At 37.2% G+C, this 16222-nt stretch overlaps 1 protein-coding gene across 24 annotated transcripts in view; it reads right to left on the reverse strand.

Annotated features, from left to right (window-relative positions):
- Positions 1-16222, reverse strand: part of PATJ (PATJ crumbs cell polarity complex component) — a 405040-nt gene that overhangs the window by 189525 nt on the left and 199293 nt on the right. For all 24 annotated transcript variants that reach the window (XM_049696976.1, XM_049696961.1, XM_049696921.1 and 21 more), the window contains one exon: positions 1791-1987. In XM_049696976.1, coding sequence (XP_049552933.1) covers positions 1791-1987 — 197 coding nt within the window. The remainder of the gene's footprint in view (positions 1-1790; positions 1988-16222) is intronic.

Genomic DNA, 16222 nt, shown 5'->3' on the forward strand with positions numbered 1-16222 from the left:
ATTAGCTTTTACTTTCATCTTATTACCACCACTATCACTTCAGTTTCGTTTATGAAGAAATCTCTAAACATGAGCCAAAGGAAATGAACGTGAAACAATGAATTATATTGGTTAATACACACTGTCACCTTTGATTTTTATTTACATAATGATTATGCTAATCAGTGCTTCTACCCGATGTGGGTCCCTTTCATGATGCTATATTACAAAAGAACAAGCAAAGAAAAGTAATTCCAGAAGTGACTTCTTTGTGAAAACAGGTTTTAGATGGGGAGAAACTACTGGGGCTTAGAAGACAGAGGGCGATACTAGTGTCCCCACAGTTGTGTCTGATCAGCTTTAGCTGTAGATATTATTAGGCAAGTCACACTGTGGATGACTATGAATTCTGAGTCTGAAGAGGAAACTGTAAAATGAAAAATTAGTAAAGCCCTCATTTTAAGTAAGCAGTCTGACACTCGGTACCTCTGTGATTCACCTCCCCCAAACGTCCAAGTGTTGGAGCATTTTATCCAAGAGGCGTTAGAGCACACTGGGTAACAAGGAGCTAAGAAGTCAAACTGCCTGATACTGAATCCCAGCACCTCATTTACTTTGTGACTTCAGCAGTAAAGCTATGTCTGGTACCAAGTACAGATTGCTCTTGTTACGATTGTTGTTATAATTTTTTTTTCATTTTTGTTATGCGACAATCTTTTTATCTCTTTTCTTCCTCGAGAATGTGAGCTATTTGAATGAAGGGACTGGATGTATTCATCTCTTTGTGTCCAGTCTTAAGAGACGCTCAAAAAACTGTTAGCTGAATGAGGAACAGGCAAACAAATATCAAACTAAGATAAATTCAGAGCAGAAACCCTGACTTTAAGCTTAGAAAATGAGGATAACCTTTTCAGACTATTGATGAACTCATCCAGAGCAGTAGCAGAGGGTCAGTCATCTTCTGAGCTTCTCTTATCTTTCTCCTATTCCTAAATAAGAAATCTTATTCCTTAACCTGTGGCCTTAACCACATCACCAACTTCACAGATATTAACCAATCCTTGACAACCAGTTCATAAAGTTTTGTCGGCTATAACACCTTCACAAAAAACTAACTGACAAAAATAACAAAAAGAAAGGTCATACTTACGGTTAATTCAGAAGCTGAAGAGGATTTTGATAAACACTAATAACATCAGATTAATCACAAATTAGTTTTGAACCTTTTGGAATTTATATTTAAAAACAAGCCTTATTCTTTTAATGTGTTTCCATGAGATTTTACTTAAGGACCCCTAAATTATTTTGTGAGATTAGTTTTTTTGTTTTTGTTTGTTTTTGTTTTGGTTTGGTTTTTGGCCATGCCACACAGCATGCAGTTCCCTGACCAGGGATCGAACCTGTGCTCCCTGCAGTGGAAGCATTAAGTCTTAACCACTGGACCGCCAGGCAAGTCCCTGTGAGATTAGTTTTTACTCAAGCAGCAAACAGCAACTGTAAGCAACAATATGATTTTTGTTCTCGCTTAGGAAAATGATAATAATAGTTGACGAAAATGTAATTTATAACATTCTTCCCCTTCACTTCACTTTCCTATACAATATCCTCTATACCCCTTCATCTCACCAGAACAGAAGCTCAGGATATACGCCCCTAGATGGATGGATATATTAGATACAGAGTATATAAATATATGGATGGATTTTGCCCTTATGTGATCATTATAATGAAAGTAACTGGACAGATTTTATTAGAAGAATCAAATGAGCCTAATAGGAAAAAAAAAAAAGAAAAGAATATATGCCCCTCACCTCCAACAATTCATCTCCAATACGCATTCGCCCGTCCGTGGCAGCGGGTCCTTCGGGGTTAATTCCCACCACAAATATGCTCATGCGTGACCTGTCTTTGTTACCAGCAAGGCTGAGTCCAAGTCCATTCTTATCCTTTTCAAGTTCAATAATGTGCAATTCTCCAGGCAGGTCTGCATATCTTTGCCTGATTTTTTCTATTTAAAAAAAAAAAAAAGGTAAAAAAAATTTAAATAGAGCACTTGAATCTATATTAGCAAGATACTGGCATTTCCCCATCTTTGATGATGCCTCTACAAAGAACCGTCCCTTCTTGAGAGCGAAGTACTTGAGGTCATTCAAAGTCTTATATATAGGTTACAGTTAAAAATTATTTTATCTCCATCTAACAAGGTTGGCTCACCCATAAAACCTTCCCTGATTGTTCAGGTTCACACTGGCCTAGACTTTCTACATATTATTTTCTTACCTAAGAGAGTCAACACAATGTGGTGGAAACCCTAGCCTCCCTGCACTACCCCGCCACCCCCCAACTTCCAAAAAAGGAAAAAGGGAAACAAAGAATATATACTGATCACCAGCTGTGTTAACAAGCAAAGTGTTTGGTCTTGGAGATATCGTGCTGAACAAAACAGACATGGTTCTATTCTCATGGACTTGCAGTCCAGTAGGAAAGAAAATCAACAATTAATTCTAAATAATTACATTTCTTTAAAGTATACAAAGGGTACAAAACAATATTGGGTGTTATGTGAGTAAAAACAAGGGGAACTAAGGATGTTGATTTTCTTGTCAGATCTGAATTCAATACACAAATCTACCACTTACTCAATGTCCAATAATTAATACATTATATTACCTCTATGGAATTCCACTTTTTCCTCTTTAAAATGGGTATGATAATACCCACTTCATGGAAGTTGGGTAAATTAAATAAAATACACGTTAAAGAACTTAACAGCTCATGACTTACAGGTATTTTATAATTCTTTTATTTGATCTTCTGTCTCACCTTGCAATCTCCACTTTATGCTCTAAATTACCTATTTTAGGATTTGGCTGGTTATACTTCACTTGTGTCGATTCTGTGCAACGAAACCACACTGGCAGGTCAGTGTTGGGAATGATACTGCTTTAGACATGCCTTGTACCCCACACAGCACCAGCTCAGGCCAGGTGTGCTGCCAGGGCTCAGAGGTTTGCTGACTAATCCATCGTGTGATGTAATCATCTTATCAGCTGAATAACCAAGCAGTAGCTTGTGACTATCCTGAAACTCTCTACGCTCTAACACTTGACTTAAGTTCGTTGTCCTTAGAAGGAACCTTCCAAGTTGAAAACTTAACTTGAATAATTAGTGTTAAGGGGTAGGGGAAGGAAGACAGCCTAGTCCATTTCATCACTTTACCAGATATAACCTTATATAACCAGATATAACAGATATGCCTTATAAGAGGAGATAAATTTAAACCCATAAAAGCTATTTTATGCATAAATTTATATTGAAAGAATGATAAATGACTGCTTATTTATTCATTTATTTATTTTTTAATGACTGCTTATTTTATAAAGAGGTTAAATCTGCCGGCTTTACAAGGATTTTGAAGAGAAGCTTAAAGAACTTTCACTGATAATGCTTATTATTAATAATAAAGAACACATTTAGCAAAATACAATAAAACAAAGAACTTGCAATGTAATAAAACTGTCCTCTAATTATAAATAAAATTATTCATATCAACACTGAAGTAAATAAACTCAAAGTATTTTTGTTGGTCAACTACTAAGAACAAGCCACTATGTGGGTACCTTAACAGAGCATACAAAACACATGGTACCCTCAAGATGCTTTTACAGCAAAATAGGGGAAGCAAACAAATACAACAAATATTAAACAACTACAGTTATGTAAATAGAAATTCCAACCACTACAAGTGCTGGTCACTGAATAAATACTAAATGATTAGTGAATTAGGTCAGTGAATAAACATTAAATTAATTGCACTAGAAATAATTGCTTTTAGAGTTCTAAGAATTGATATGGCTAGAAGAGATTTTATGGAAGAAGCAGAATTTGAGAATGTTTTTTTCTCTTATTCTTTAAATTAAAGTATAGTTGACATACAATATTATATTAGCTTCAGGTGTACAACACAGTGATTCAACATTTATATACATTACAAATTGATCACCATAATAAGTCTGGTAACCACCTGTCACCACACAAAGATATTACAATATTATTGACCATATTCCCTATGCTGTACATTGCGTCCCATGACTTACTTATAACTGGAAGTTTGTACCTCTTAATCCCCTTCACCTATTTTGCCCAACCACCACCCACCTCTGGCAACCACCAGTTTATTCTCTGTATCTATGAGTCTGCTTCTGTTTTATTTAGTTTGTTCATTTGTTTTATTTTTTAGATTCCACGTTTATGGGAAATCATACAGTATTTATCTTTCTCTATCTGACTTGGTGTAATACCTTCCAGGTCCACCTGTGTTGTCACAAATGGCAAGATCTTCTTTTTTATGGCTGAGTAGTATTCCACCTTGTATATATATACCACACCTCTTTTACCCATTCATCTATGGATGGACACTTAGGTTGTTTGGCTATTGTAAATAATGCTTCTATGAACACTGGGTTGTGTATATCTTTTCGAGTTACTGTTTTCATTGTTTACATAAACAAGAAGGGTTTTGAATAAGGTACAGAGTTTGGTTAAGTGAAGAAGAGTCCTGGTAGATGTAATGACAAGGGGAAAAGCATCTATGCAGGTGGGTGAGGAAGAGAACGTGAAAGCCCATCTGGCTTTGAACGGAAAATTGTTTGGGTTAGTGGGTGGGTGACAAGAAATAAGAGTACAAGGTTAAAAGATTAATTGACAGTTTGTTTACAGAAATAATATTCCAGGGCTTCCCTGGTGGTGCAGTGGTTAAGAATCCGCCTGCCAATGCAGGGGACATGGGTTTGAGCCCTGGTCCGGGAAGATCCCACATGCCATGGAGCAACTAAGCCTGTGCACCACAACTACTGAGACTGTGCTCTAGAGCCCGTGAGCCACAACTACTGAGCCCGTGTGCCACAACTACTGAAGCCCGCGCACCTAGAGCCCGTGCTCCACAACAAGAAAAGCCACGGCAGTGAGAAGCCCGCACAATGAAGAGTAGCCTCCGCTTGCTGCTACTAGAGAAAGCCCGCATGCAGCAACAAAGACCCAATGAAGCCAAAAATAAATAAATTTTAAAAAAAAGAAATAATATTCCAGTTTATGGACTCTGCAGAAGTGCCTTGAGGTACTCTGGGGATGGGGCCTTGGGGGGACACTCGATTTAAGACCTGTTCTCCCAGATTCAACCAGAGCAGTTATACTTTCACCTGTATTGTTTACAGGATTTATAGGGTAAGATGGTTAAGAAATGATACCACAGTTAATGAAACAAATAAAACAAAATTTTAACGCATACTTCTCAGAAAATAATAAAGCAGCAAAAGATTAAAAAAAAAAGAAACTGAAGACTAACAACATAATAAGCTCAAGGTATTATATGTAAGAGACTGTGACATATGACAGACAGAAAGTACACATTTTGGGGGAGGCACACACAGAACAATTACAGAAACAGACTGTGTATTGGATCATAAAAGAAACTTCAATATGTCTCAAAAAAATCAATATCATACAGGCTGTGCCTTTGGACATAGTGCAATAAAACTATGAAAAACTGTAATGACAAAAAATAACTTTAGGGCTTCCCTGGTGGCACAGTGGTTGGGAGTCCACCTGCCGATGCAGTGGGCATAGTTCGTGCCCCGGTCCGGGAGGATCCCGCGTGCCGTGGAGCGGCTGGGCCCGTGAGCCATGGCCGCTGAGCCTGCGCGTCCAGAGCCTGTGCTCCGTGGCGGGAGAGGCCGCAACAGTGAGAGGCCCGCGTACCGCAAAAATAAATAAAATAAAATAACTTTAAAGCTCTCTTGTGTTTGACATAAATTAATAGTTAATAATAAATTAATGTTAGTATTAACATAAAGATATTTTCAAAATAGTGCTGAATGAAATGGGGAAAAAACAGAATGGGGTCAACATCATTATGTAATAATTTTTATGCGAATTAACATTCTGCACAAAAACCACAACACAGATTTTGCAAGTGCACATACAAAAACACAAATATTTAACACATTAGTATGGTTAATTATACTGGGTATAAACAGACAGGAATACAAGGGAGCAAAGAAAACCAAACAGGGACTCTCAGATGGCCAATGATGGTAACATGCTATGAAGGATTATATTTAGTGCAATCTTCTGCCCCTGGGGACTGAAAAAAAGAATGAGCTGAGAAAGGTTTTAGTGTTAAATTAATATAAAAAGACTTCCAGGTTCCAAAATGTGTCTGACTTGTTCAACCTTCAGAGAAAAAAAAATAACCTTTATGGCCATTAACTATACATTCAACTGCTTAGACATGTAAATGATTAATGACACGAGGGATCCTCCTTTGGTAAAATGTGGCTCTATCACAAATGATGAACAACTCAAATTGTGCTACCAAAGGTGAATCTCTATCAATGCATTCTTGTGGCTGAATAGAAACAGCAAGGGCTAAAGGGTCAGAATTTGGTTCAAGTCCTAGCTGAGGCACTTAACACCACTGGTTCCTTGGACCAAATACTGAACCTCTACTAACTTATTTGTAAAATAAGGTTGTTACCTTAAAATGGATGTTAACTAAAAATTCCTAGGACAGAGGGTCCAAATGTTAGGGGAACAACACAACCATGATTTCATTTTCATCATTTAGTTATATTGAGGTTTTAAGTTAAAATTGGTGACAAAGCTACTTTTTTCTTCTTTAACCTTGTCTATCCTGAGGAAAACTGAGACTTGTGAAAGGAAACAGTGGTTCCCCATGATGGCATGAAGGAAGCAGGCACACAGTCTTCCAGTGGGAATCAGGAGAGGAAGGGGCTCTAGCATCATTATTCCCCGGATTCGCTTCTTTGAGTTACTTATACTGAGGAGTCCCAAGGACAACTTCTTGAGGAGCAAAGGAACAACAGCACTGTTTCAAGTGACTGTCCCATGGTTCATAGGTCATTGAGGTGGCTTTAAAATTGTGTGCCAGCCAAGTGTGGAATTAAAACCCTTTCCACAGTTTCAGTTTGGGAAGATGAAAAAGTTTTGGAGGTGGATGGTGGTCACAGTTGCACAACAATGTGAATGTACTTAATGCCACTGAACTGTACGCTTAAAAGTAGTTAAGGGGCTTCCCTGGTGGCACAGTGGTAGAGAGTCCGCCTGCTGATGCAGGGGACACATGTACGTGCCCCGGTCCGGGAAGATCCCACATGCCGCGGAGTGGCTGGGCCCGTGAGCCATGGCAGCTAAGCCTGCGCGTCTGGAGCCTGTGCTCCGCAACGGGAGAGGCCACAACAGTGAGAGGTCCGCAAAACGGAAAGAAAAAAAAAAAAGTAGTTAAAATGGTGTATTTGTTATGTATATTTTATGACAATTATTTAAAAAAAAACAAAAACAAGACCCTATCTATAGGCTTAAAAGACCCTTCAAAAAATTGGTTCCCTTATCAACATTCCACCAAGGGACTAAGTTGTAGATTTGTTACCCCAAACTTTTGAAACCTCCAGCCCTATTTTTCTGGCCAATTGTTTTGTTATGACACTGGCATATTCCCATTTTTTCAATTAACAAATATTGACTGAATCCAAATTCATGTCAGGCTTGTGATGTGAAGGGCACACTACTGAATTTGTTTTCAAGGACCTTAAAATCTATCATTGAAGACAAGCATACATATCAATAATTCTAATTCAGAGAGAGAAAAACTATGAGAAAAATACCAGCAGCTGAAGTCACCCATCCATTTCACTGTGTCGTCAGGAAAACCAATTAATGTCTGCAAACTACACTGAATATCATAGATATTCTAGCCAACTCTCATTCTACTGGTCATATATAACTTCTGCATAATGCTCAAAACTCATTTTAGCTGACATTTCCAATAATCCTGCATCCAACTTCTTCCAACTTTATTTACCTAAACATGGGTTATTCAGCTTTCCTTGACTTTTAAAATTATCTTTTTTTTTTTTTTTTTTAAATAGGAGAAGGGGGTAAGCTCAACAGAACAGAGCTCAGCAAAGAAGCAAATCCTAGAACAATTAAGAGCTGAGTATCCTTGAATAGTTATGAAGTTTCAGTAATAATTTATTGGGGACCTGCTAAGTTGCAGAAACTGCACTAAAATCGTCCAATAAATTTTCTCCATTTATGCTAAAAAACCACCCTATCAGGTAGAAATTATCATCACTGCATCTAGATGTGGGAAATAAGACTCTGACCTTGCCAAAGGTCACCCAGCTAGAAACTGATATAATAAGGATGCAAACCCAGTTTTGTCTGTCTTCACAGTACTATCTGAAAGTATCTTTTTAGATTTCTGCTTTCTTTCTATTGCCCTATCCTATAATATAAACTCCACGAAGTTCCTTGTACATGTAGCACACTGCTGTCTTCTGCACTTAACAGTGCCTGACGTATATTACGTGGTTAATATATACAATATACGCCTGTTGGAAGCATAGACAGATGATTTCTAAGGTCTTCTTCAATTGCTCTGCCTACATTTCTGCCAAAACCCCAAACAATGCTACATAAAAGCCATCTGAGACCTAAAACCATTAGACACATGCAATTTGTTTCAAAGACAATGCATTCTTTCAGTTAAAGGAAGTAGAAAAATGGTTTGTTTCTTCTTTGGATTTGTATTCAAAAGTAACAAAATCCATTAGGACTATGTATACAATATATTTTAAAAATCAACTTATTAAACTGAAGAAACTCGAAAAGCAAAGAGATTGATACTTTATCTTTTCTTTCTTTCTCTCTCTCTCTTTTTTTTTTTTTTTTGGTGCATCATGAAACAGGAAGAGCAGTAAGACAATAAAAATGCCAGATACCACATATATACAATGGAATATTACTCAGCCATAAAAAGAAATGAAATTGAGTTATTTGCAGTGAGGTGGATGGACCGAGAGTCTGTCATACAGAGTGAAGTAAGTCAGAAAGAGAAAAACCAATACTGTATGCTAACACATATATGGAATCTAAAAAAAAAAAAAATGGTTCTGAAGAACCTAGGGGAAGGACAGGAATAAAGACGCAGACCTAGAGAATGGACTTGAGGACACAGAGAGGGGGAAGCATAAGCTGGGACAAAGTGAGAGTGGCATGGACATATATACACTACCAAATGTAAAACAGATGGCTAGTGGGAAGCAGCCGCATAGCACAGCGAGATCAGCTTGGTGCTTTGTGACCACCTAGAGGGGTGGGATAGGGAGGGTGGGAGGGAGACGCAAGAGGGAGGGGATATGGGGATATATGTATACGTATAGCTGATTCACTTTGTCATAGAGCAGAAACTAACACAGCATTGTAAAGCAATTATACCCCAATAAAGATGTTAAAAAATAATAATAATATATGTTAGTAACGAAGACAACTTTGCATTCCAGTTTCAATATGATGTAGAAGCAGAGTGCAGAGGATTTTTAGAACAGCGAAAGTACTCTGTGTGATACTATAATGATACATACATGTCATTATACATTTTTCCAAACTCTTAGAATATACAACACCAAGAGTGAATGCTAAGGTAAACTACTGACTTTGGGTGAATATGATGTGTCAATCTGGGTTAATCAATTGTGACAAATGTACCACTTTGGTGGGAGATTTTTATGACAGTGGAGGCTATGTATGTGTAGGGCAGGGGGTATATGGAAAATTCTGTACCTCCTTTTCAATTTTGCTATGAACCTAAACTACTCTAAAAAAATGAAGTCTTAAGAAAATGTTGTGGACAAGTGTTTTATTTGTAAGTGTAACAAAGGAGATTGTGGTCATGCACACACAAAAAATGCCAAATGCTCTGTAACACATATGATCATTAATTTTCAGTTAAATTTGTATTATGATTTTCAGGCCTCAGAATCTGAGTTATCCTACAATGTTGATTCAAACCCATAACTACAAGGGACTTGAAAGATGACAGGTCCAGCTCTTCAGATAAATGAAATGCCATGTTTTCACCATATCATAAAACCAGAGACTTTTAAATCAAGCGAAAGAAACTAAGGTATCGTGTAAAGCTACCTTCTCTTACAGCACGCACCGCCTCCCCAATTTATAAATAAAAATAAGACTGAAGAAATGAATATAATGCTATGATGCTAATTTATAGCTAGAAACTAAGGTCTTCTAGTTTGTAGTTCAATTTTTCTTTACCAAATCATGTTAAATTTCCCCAATAACACCTCAAAGAACAAAAACGATTTCCAATTTTTCCCTCAGTAAAAGAAGCTATCTTTAGAATACTCATATTATCGTTTATCTCCTTACATGAAAAAAAACATTTCGCAGTTCATCATGTCATTGAATCCTTCCCACATCTTTGTAAACACCTCCTCTTGCAGGTGAGTGGACTGACAGAGAGTTAAGGTGATTTGGCCAGTGTTTGGGCCAGGTCTGCTGAACCTAAGAGCTTTGTACTCTCACATCACAGCTACCTCTTAGACTGGTAGAATTTTAAATAATAAGAAGTTCACTTAGGGGAACTCAAACAGTGGTTCCCAGGCTTAGTCTCCTTAGATTACCTGCCAGGCTGGCTACCTAAAAATTACCCTTAGAGCCTATAAAACAGAATCATGACTGGGCTCCACCAGCAGATCCTGAGCCAGTAAGTTTGGGGAAAAATTTAGAAACAGGGTAAAGTTTTCTTTGTAACAAGGTCCTTAGATTATTCTCACGGGCAGCTGGGTCTGTAAATAACAGACTAATCTCCCATGCCATGCAAAAATTTTTTTCTACAGCGGACATGACAGTCAACCATAAAGTTCACAGATACCAAATTTAAGGCAGCCTTTAAATATGCCTGACACAAAACTAATCTGATATGGAGATTATATCTGGCTCCATAATCATACCTCAGGATTAAATAAGAGATTTATCTTGACTATACAATAGATTACTTTGAAATCTCAATCTCAGTCTTTCTCCCTCTATCTCCCTTCCTCCTAGGCTGCACCTCTCCTTCTCCAATTTCAGATGTTTTCCGTAACTTCCATTACCAATTGCTTCTACTCTGTGGGTATAAAAAAAAAGGTGATCTAGAATTTCAAAAGGGGAGAAGGAAAACAAAATTAGTGTGTGCGGGGAAAGCAGACCTGAATTCTCATCTTTGGAAAAATCAAGACACCACCAGCAAGTTTGCTCACTCAGCATTTAAGAGAGAAATCATAGCTGAGGTCATCCTGTGCATGGCTGAGTCAGCACAAACTGCTCTACAGCCTCAGACATGTGATCCCACTACAGGGGAAACCCACACTACCTGGCATTTGCTCTAAGAGCTGCAGGGAGTTGTTTCCATGGCAACCAGTGAGTGAGGAAAAGGATATGTGGGGGGAAAAGGTATAAAGAGAACAATTTTCCTAAAACTTATTTTGATTTCACTAAAAAAAATTGAAGAGGTGGGGTAAAGAGTAAAATAATACTACTATTAAAAATAATAAAGTAATATTTGAAGCCAATGAGTTTCTTCTCTAAAATTAAGAAAAAAAAAATACAAAGAACCCATACTTTGTTTCCTATACACAAACACCCGCCCCCCTCCACACACACACACAAATCATGTAAGTACTAGCTTTTAGTAACATACCTGTTACCGGTATTTCCTAGGAATATTTGTAACAAACAGCCAACCTTTATATTGACTTTCATTGACTTCCACAGTGTTAGTCACATGGTAGTAGTTCCTATCCCAAATAACCTAGATGCCTTCTATTTCTAAATACAGAGATTAGGAGATAAGTAACCCACTTCTTTTGGCACCAGGCTTTACTCAAGTACCTCTGAATGAACATCAGACTAGAATAACTAGAGAGGGAGAACAGTCTTTTGACTCAGCTGAATAGGCACACTTGCTTTAAACATGGATTTTCCAGCCCTGTGACAATGTTATCTGAAGAAAGGAATCCCAATTTGCTCATAATTCTGTATCAAAGCATCAGTGTTTTTCCTTGTCCACAAAAGCCAATAAGATTTCTCCAGTATGGTCTCAGGGTGTTTTCATATCATCATAGGATATTAGGTGTTGCTAAGTAACGGAGCCTTTCTCCCAAGAAAGAAACAATTCAAGTCAATGCCCAGTGTTTTAATAACAAATGTTCAACGCACCAGAATAATGACACAATACAATTTTAGAAGGATTTAGTTACCTGGTCTGTTTCCAAACAACACAAAAGAATTTAATACAGAGGAAATACTTAAATATGTTTCTTATACATTAAATACAACCTTTCCACTTTTAAATAATCAGGTTATGAGAAGCATCTCTTAATCTAATTATCTTACACAGTAACCAACTTTCAGTTCTCTGTTAGTACATGCAGATTTAAGAAGTAAAAACATATGGAAAAAAAACTCATAACCAATCAGAAGAAACAGCACGTGAACTCTAGCAGGAAGGAGCAAATCTCAAGTGAAATTCCAGACCAAATAAAGAAAATAATGAAAATGTGTCAGTGTAAAGAAACCATATTTGACGTGACAAATAAGCAAACTTTCCTCTTAAATATAGATGTTTTTGCCAGTATACAAATTTGATAATATCATGTGGACCTACAGTTAGAAATTAATAATTGAGACACAAAACATGAGAACTACAGTTAAGTATGAAAATAATAGCTAGACATTGTTCTAAGCACTTTACTATAGTTTAACTCATTTAATTTTTATGAAAACCCTGTAATATAGGTATTATTATCCCCAAATTTACAGATGAGGAAACAAAGGCACAGAGAGGCTAGGTAACCTGCACAGTAACACAGCTAGCGAGTGGTAAAATAGGGATCTGAAACTAAAGACTTCGGCTCTGGAGTCAATAATCTCAGGTGAGAGTCAGGGCTAGAATTAAACAAAAAGTATATACAGAACTCGGAAGGAAAACAGAGAAGTTAAGTCATTTCCTTCCTTTCATTCACAAAAATTCAATCCATTTTAGATACAAGAATGGAAAAGGAAAGCAACCATAATTTTAAAGTGACATAATTCAGGCTGTCAATTGGAACAAGAATCATTACAATTATTTCCTTAAGAGACCATAGTGTGAGAAAAAAAATACTCAATAGTGAAAATCGAAAATGTTCCCATTAGATGAAAATTCAAATGAAGCAATATGCAATGAGCAAATTTTAAACATAAGGCACTGTATTAATATCAATTGAACTTTCTCTGTTAGACACTATGTTGATCCCTTTGTGTATTTGGTATTATGAAATATAGTCCTCAAGACATCCATTCTCAGTAAATTGGATAAACAAATTGTGGCATATCCATACAGTGGAACTTTATTCAATAATGAAAACTAACAAGTACTGCTATAGGCAACAACATGTTTGAATATTAGAAACATACTGTTGAGTGAAAGAAACCAAGAAAGAAAAGTGTATACACCACACGATTCCATTTTTATCAAATTTAAAAACAGGCAAAGCTAATCTATGGTTTTAGAAGTCAAGACAGTGACAGTGTTGACCTTTGGGGAAGAGAGAAGAAACAGTGAATCAAAGGGGGGCATGAAGTGATTCTGGGTGGTAGTAATGTTCTGTTTGGTGGGTGAAAATTCATCAAACTGTGGTACAGTTTTGTTTGTATATATTTCAATAAACTTATTTTTTAAAAAGAGACTTAATAAAATAATGTAATGTGAGAATCTTGTTTGAATTCTGATTTGAACAAGCCAACTACATTTTGGGACAATAAAGAAATATGATTATGGATTATATATTAGATAAAACCAAACAAGTATTGGGTTATACTGTGTGTATATGTATTGTATATATACACAATTATACATATTGTATAATATACATTGCACAATATTATAGTTGTACTTTTAGAGATGTATATGTATGAATGAAATGACAAGTCTGAGAATGGTTTTAAATTATTTCAATAAAGAAAAATAAAAGAAAAATAAATGATAGGTAAAACAAATACTACAGCAAAACTTGGGTAATTACTAAGTCCAGGAGAACAATATATGGGAATTCACTCACTATTCTCCTTCAGGTTTGCAAATGTTTGAAAATTTTCACAACTACAAGAAAAGCAAAATAAAACCCTCCTAACAATCCTATAAGGTATAATCATCCCATCTTACAGATGATGAAACTGAGGATCATGGAGGTTATGGAACTTGCCCAAACTCGTATTTAGGGATTGGCAGACCTAGAGTTCAGATTCAGGTCTGCCTCACTCCAAATCCCATATGCTTACCCACCACATAAGAAAGATCAAGAAGCATGTTGTGTCCACATGTGGTACAGTGGCAGAAGTGAACTCTGAAACCTGCCTCAGTCCTTTTGGAATTCATGATTTAGGGGGAGACCTACAACACACACAGGCAATCCCCATACTCTAGCCTTTGGAAGATTAATTTGCAGCAGTACACATAGAACAACTTGAAGAGGAGAGATGAGAAAAGAGGAAGACCAAGAGAAAGACTATTAAAAAAAAAAATGGTGGAGAAAAAATTAGAATTCAGCTCGCATGTGGTGGTAGGAAATAATTCGAAAGAAAAAATCAATAAGGCTTATGAACTATTTGGATATCTGAGGTAAAGGAAGGTTAAGAGGAACAAGGAAACTAAGGTCCGATCCTTGAAGACAAGGAGTGAGGCACAAGGAGGTGACGATTTAGTTTAAATGGGCTGGTTTGTGGTATCAACAACAGAGAGCAGCTGAATTCGGCCTGGAGCTCAAGAATGAATGGGAAGTAAGCCTGGAACTGCTGCTAGATAAGGCAGAGAGGGACGAAACACTTTGAGCGCTCTTTGAGGATGAATTAGCACTCAACTCTGGGGAGGATGGCTCAGAGGAGAGGAATGGGGAACCTGACCATTTAGGAGGCCATTACTATGCAACCCAAGAGTGATAGGAAATGGATATAAACTGGGTTAAGGTGCCAGCTGGAATAGAAAAGGGAACTTAAGGAATCAGAGAAAGGAGCAACTCCACTCTATTCATTCCTAAAGAAAAAAAAATATATTGAATGCCTGCTCTGGCCCAGGCCTTAGGCTACCTGCTAAGGATATAAGGGTGAATTAAAAGAGAAAGGAATAAAGACTGAATTAGGTACCATCAAAAGCATAAGAAATTCCAAATATGATTGGGCTGTTTCTTTCTGTCACTTAACAGCAGGCAAAGAAAGATCCTGTAATTGCTATCTAAACTCTTAAGAAACACATTTAGTTTGGAGAAGGAAACAAACCAGAACAGGGCATTCATGATCAAGGACACCAAGGATGAGAGAGGTCAATTGGAAACAAACAGCAAAACCAGGAATGGAATCCAAAGTCCTCATTAATTAGGCCAGATTCTCTATTCTAAGTCTCAGATACTGGGACAATTAGGCCAGGTTTAAACTGAAGTTGTAGGTGGGCTATCTTTGCCTCTCATTTTCACAAATCTCATCCCAATTCCTTATTTCATGCTATGATAAAACTGACCAGTCTGCTAAATCCCTCTGATAATGAGGGATGTGGGGCAAGGCAATCATTCAGGGAGGCAGATGCAGTTGACAAATGATCTATCTACAAAGGCAAAGTGCAAGCTCACTGACTACCTTTAGGCTTAAAATATAAAATGAAATTAGCATGCAGGAAAGTTAATACACCCTAATTAAGGAAGATGGTTACATTTGCACCCATGCTCAAACATATAGGTTCACATCATCAGTCTTTTTTTTTTTAACATCTTTATTAGAGTATAATTGTTTTACAACGGTGTGTCAGTTTCTGCTTTATAACAAAGTGAATCAGTTATACATATACATATGTCCCCATATCTCCTCCCTCTTGCGTTTCCCTCCCACCCTTCCTATCCCACCCCTCTAGGTGGTCACAAAGCACTGAGCTGATCTCCCTGTGCTATGCGGCTGCTTCCCACTAGCTATCTACCTTACATTTGGTAGTGTATATATGTCCATGCTACTCTCTCACTTTGTCCCAGCTTACCCTTCCCCCTCCCCATATCCTCAAGTCCAATCTCTAGTAGGTCTGCATCTTTATTCCCGTCTTGCCCCTAGGTTCTTCTGACCATTTTTTTTCGTTTTTTTTTTTAGATTCCATATATATGTGTTAGCATACGGTATTTGTTTTTCTCTTTCTGACTTACTTCACACTGTATGACAGTCTCTAGGTCCATTCACCTCATTACAAATAACTGTTTCGTTCCTTTTTATGGCTGAGTAATATTCCATTGTATATATGTGCCACATCTTCTTTATCCATTCATCCGATGATGGACACTTAGGTTGCTTCCATCTCCTGGCTATT

This window comes from Orcinus orca, chromosome 1 (genome assembly GCF_937001465.1).
Source record: "Orcinus orca chromosome 1, mOrcOrc1.1, whole genome shotgun sequence".
Taxonomy (NCBI): Eukaryota; Metazoa; Chordata; class Mammalia; order Artiodactyla; family Delphinidae; genus Orcinus; species Orcinus orca.